Raw genomic sequence first — 4196 nt, 5'->3', positions numbered from 1 at the left:
CCATCCATCCATCCATCCATCCATCCATCCATCCATCCATCTATCCACCCATCCATTCACTTACCCACCCATCCACTCACCCATCCATCCACTCACCCATCTATCCACTTACCCATCCATCCATTCATCTATCCACCCACCCATCCGTCCATCTGTGCATTCATCCATCTGTCCATCCATCCATCCTTCCATTCACCCACCCATCCATCCACCCACCAATTCATCCATCCATCCATCCATCTATCCACCTATTTGTTGATTTATCTATCTGTCCATCCATCTGTCCTCCCATCCATCTACCCACCCATCCATACACTTACCCATCATGCACTCCCCATCCATCCACTCATCTATCCATTTGTCTATCCATCCTTCCAACTACTCACCCATTATCCACCCATCCATACATCCACCTGTCCATCCTTTTGTCCATCCATCCATCCATCCACCCACCCACTCAGTCACCCATCCATTTGCCCATTGATCCATCCATCCTTCCATCCATCTATCCACCCATTGGTGCATCCACTTTTTAATCACCTACTCAGAGTGGAAAGCCAATATATGCCCTCAAGGAACTCATAGAGGCCTGGTGTTAAGTATTAAAAAGTGTAAGGAAGGGAAGGTGCTCTGGACACAGAGGAAGGGGTGCCTGATGCTGGGAGAATGGAAGTGCAACCTGGGCTGACTGAGGCATAGGTGCTTAACAATGCTCAAGCATGGGGAAACCTCACTCCTGATTTCAAGCTGTTCTTTGCAGAATGCATCAGAGGCTGAGCTAGCTGTTAGCTGAGCTCTTCAGGACAAAGAAGAATATTCCAGATAGTTACAGGGAGGAGGGAGAGTGGAGTCAGAAGGAAAGCGCACACGTGCACGGTTAATAGAAGACTGCACAGTGCATTCTGGGAGGCTCGGGCTGTGTCGTTGGGCTCAGAGTTGAGACGAAGACACAGGTCCAGACTGTGAAGGGCCTTGGCTCACAGCATGGCAGGCACCCTCCTCAAACCCAAGCCCTCAGAGGCCAGATGAGGACCTGCTTACATGCAGGCCTCTCTGAGGATGGTTTCTCAGGCCTGTGGGGTGAGCCCTCTCTGCATGGGCCTCGTGTGTCCCATGAATGAGCTTATGTTGCATCCTGTGAAGGGATGGTGCTGCCAAAGGATCATTCAGTGGAAAGGTGGCCTGATGCTATCTGTGCCATGGAAGGAGAGGGACCAAGGGGCTGGGCAGTGCTCAAGGCACAGGCTTTGGAGGCACATATCTTACCAGTCAGAACATGTGATTAGAACTCACATGGCTTCTTCAGCAAGCCTATTATAAATGCTTCTAAACTAGCCAGCAGTGATATCTGTATCTAGATGTATATCTTTTTGACAGTCTTGTTAAAAACATGTGAGCTAGCCATGTCTTAAAGACATGAATCAGAAAGACATAAACTTGCATATTTGCATAAATAACTGCCAACCAAGAAAGCAAACAGGTGTTATCTGTATCTTCAGGAGCACTTGATTAGACTCCAGAAGCGGAAACTGCAGCTGCCCCCTGATCTCCCGCTGCTACAGGCCCAGGCAGGGCCCCCACAACCCCTGCAGCAGCAGAGTCCCCAGCTTACCACGGTCACAGCCCCATGGCCCGGAGCCCTGCTCATGGGCACCATCATGGCCTACCTCCAGGTGGCCCGGCTTGTAATTTTCTGTCATCATTGTTTTTAATATTTGAGGTGGATTGATGATTCTAGCCACTGAGGAAGGACAACCTGGTGATGTAGCAGGTTCATGTGACCCTTGTTTCTTGTTATTTAGACTCGAGTCTCCACCTCCCCACTGCAAGGCCCAGAACAGATCTCAGCGCCTACACCTCAGTCAGCCCAGGTTGTTCAGGCCAAGCCTCCCGTGGTGTCCCGGCAGCTGCAGTGTCACCGACTGGGGTCATGGCACTTCCCGTCAGCCTGGCAGGAATTAGTGTCACCATTGGGCAGCCACAGAAGGCTGCAGGTACGTGGCCACATTTGACTCCTAAAATGGAAACCACTTCTTTGATTGATTTACATTAAACCTGTTTGAATTTTTCGTGACTACAAGTTGTTTTGTTGTCTTCCAATGTGTTAATTTTTAAAGAAAGCTTAATTAGAATTTCATTCCTTGTACACCTCTCTTTCTCTAAACAAATGAAGTACAGACCCTTTAGCAAAAGATGCTTATCTCAATGGAAGATGCAAGATGGGGGGCATTTCTATTTCTAAGGCTGAAAGTGTTTCCATTATGCTCAATAACTGCTAGGAAGTTCACTTTTCTGGTCAGATTAGCAACATGTTGACTATGAAATGTGCCTGGAAGCTCAGTATCAGTAAGTTCTCAACATGTCCCATGCTCCATTTCTTTCCCATCACCTCAGAAGGACAAACTGTGGTCACACAGCCTCTGCACTTGCAGCAGCTTCTGAAGCTCAAACACCACCAGCAGCAGAAAGCTGTGCAGCCCCTGGCTGTCCTGGGCCCCGCTGCCGTGCAACAGAAGGTAAGTGGGTCCAGCAGGGCTCGGCTTTCTTGGAATGGAGTACTCCTTAGGCCAGAGGGGGCTGTGCTCATCCTCTCCCTGCAGAACAGCCCTGTGGAGAGTTCGGGAAGAGGTGCTGGCACGTTCCTGGAGAGCTGTGTGCGACTTGATCCAATAATTCCTGCAGGTATGTGCTCTCTAAGGGATAGCTTGCTTTTAAAATAGAGATATAAGTACAAAAAGCAAGAAAAAGGTTGGATTTTGTCTTTTCTGTATAGTATAACATTTAGAAGAATATTTTAAATGATTTCTATGAAAAATCACTGAGACGAGGACTTCTGTTTTTAATAATATGGTAGATTAGAGACCTTGAAAACCTGTCTCAACAAAACATCTGAAAATGCCAAACTAAAAAAAAAAAAGCCAGATAAAGTACATAAAACCATAAATGAATCTGCAGGATAGTGAGTGAGTCCAGGAACCCAGTGGGAGCAAAAGTCCCAGGAGGTGAGTCTGTGCTAGAGCCTCTGTTGACCCTGGGTACACGTGGACCCAGGTGGCCTAGAGCTCTGGGATGGGGTTTGGGGAGTGGTCTGGAGAAGCCTTGGGCCCATGCAGGTCCAGAACCAAGTTGGAGGCCACCGCAGAGAGCTGGGCTCATGAAGGGACACAGCAAACACTTCCAGGGAAAGGTGAAGTGGGAAGAAGCCTTTCTCCAAGATGCACTACAGGAATTGTGTCTTTCTCGGCCATGGCTCTGGATGGGACTTCTATAAATGTTTCTCCTATGAACTTATGGCCACTGGCCAGTACCCTCCACCACAGGTTTAGGGCCTACATTTATACTATTTACATGTTCAAAAGAATTTCAAACTGGGAATTTTAATTGCAAATACATTTGGAGCTGTAGTGCTCCCAGGCCCCTGGCAGAAAGAAATATAAATTTTTGCTAGAGGAACCTTCAACGCTAGTCCTCAAGGAATTTCAACCAACAGAATCCCCAGAATATAAGCTCATAGTAGAAAATCATAGCACATACAGGGAAAGGGCCTCAGGAGTAACAGCCAGAAGAATGACACCTGCAAAGAGTCAGACTGAGAAGAAGAAATACAGAGTATACTTAATGTGTTTGAAGGAATAAAGGAGGGAGTAAAAAGCATGAATAACAGCAAGGGATTATCAAAGACCAAGCAAATAAAAAAGTGAACCAAATAAACTTACAGAAATGAAAAATGTAATAATTGAAGTTCAAAACTAATGGAAGTAATCTTTATTCCTACCTCACACCACATACAAAAATTAACTGTAAATGGACCGTAAACATAAATGTAAAACGCAAAACTATAAGACATGGGGAAAAATTTTTGTGACCTTGGGTTAAGTAAAAATTTCTTAGATAAGATACAACAGGAAAAGTACAGTCTATAAGAGAAAAAAATTAACAAGTTAAGCTTTAATAAAAGTAAGCATTTTTGCTGTGTGAAACCATTGTTAAGAAAATGAAAAGACAAGTCAGTGGGATAATACCTCTGCCAATCACATCACTGAGTAAGGATGTATACCTGGCATGTATAGAGGACTGTCAGTGCTCAGTAATAAGAAAACAACCATTTTGTAAAGTGGACACAAGATTTGAACAGACGGGCCGGCCCGGTGGCGCACTGGATGGTGCGCCGCTTGGGAAGCGCGGCGGCGCTCCCG

General features: G+C 46.2%; 1 protein-coding gene across 1 annotated transcript in view; it reads left to right on the top strand.

Annotated features, from left to right (window-relative positions):
- Positions 1-4196, top strand: part of LOC103587423 (E1A-binding protein p400-like) — a 32078-nt gene that overhangs the window by 21091 nt on the left and 6791 nt on the right. The window contains 5 exon segments of the mRNA XM_008568873.1: positions 1500-1685; positions 1803-1893; positions 1896-1994; positions 2398-2516; positions 2601-2682. Of these exon segments, the coding sequence (XP_008567095.1) occupies positions 1500-1685; positions 1803-1893; positions 1896-1994; positions 2398-2516; positions 2601-2682 (577 nt within the window).

This window comes from Galeopterus variegatus, unplaced genomic scaffold, assembly GCF_000696425.1.
Source record: "Galeopterus variegatus unplaced genomic scaffold, G_variegatus-3.0.2 Scaffold449, whole genome shotgun sequence".
Taxonomy (NCBI): Eukaryota; Metazoa; Chordata; class Mammalia; order Dermoptera; family Cynocephalidae; genus Galeopterus; species Galeopterus variegatus.
The sequence above is the reverse complement of the archived record's forward strand: the minus strand, read 5'-3'. Positions and strand labels throughout refer to the sequence as shown.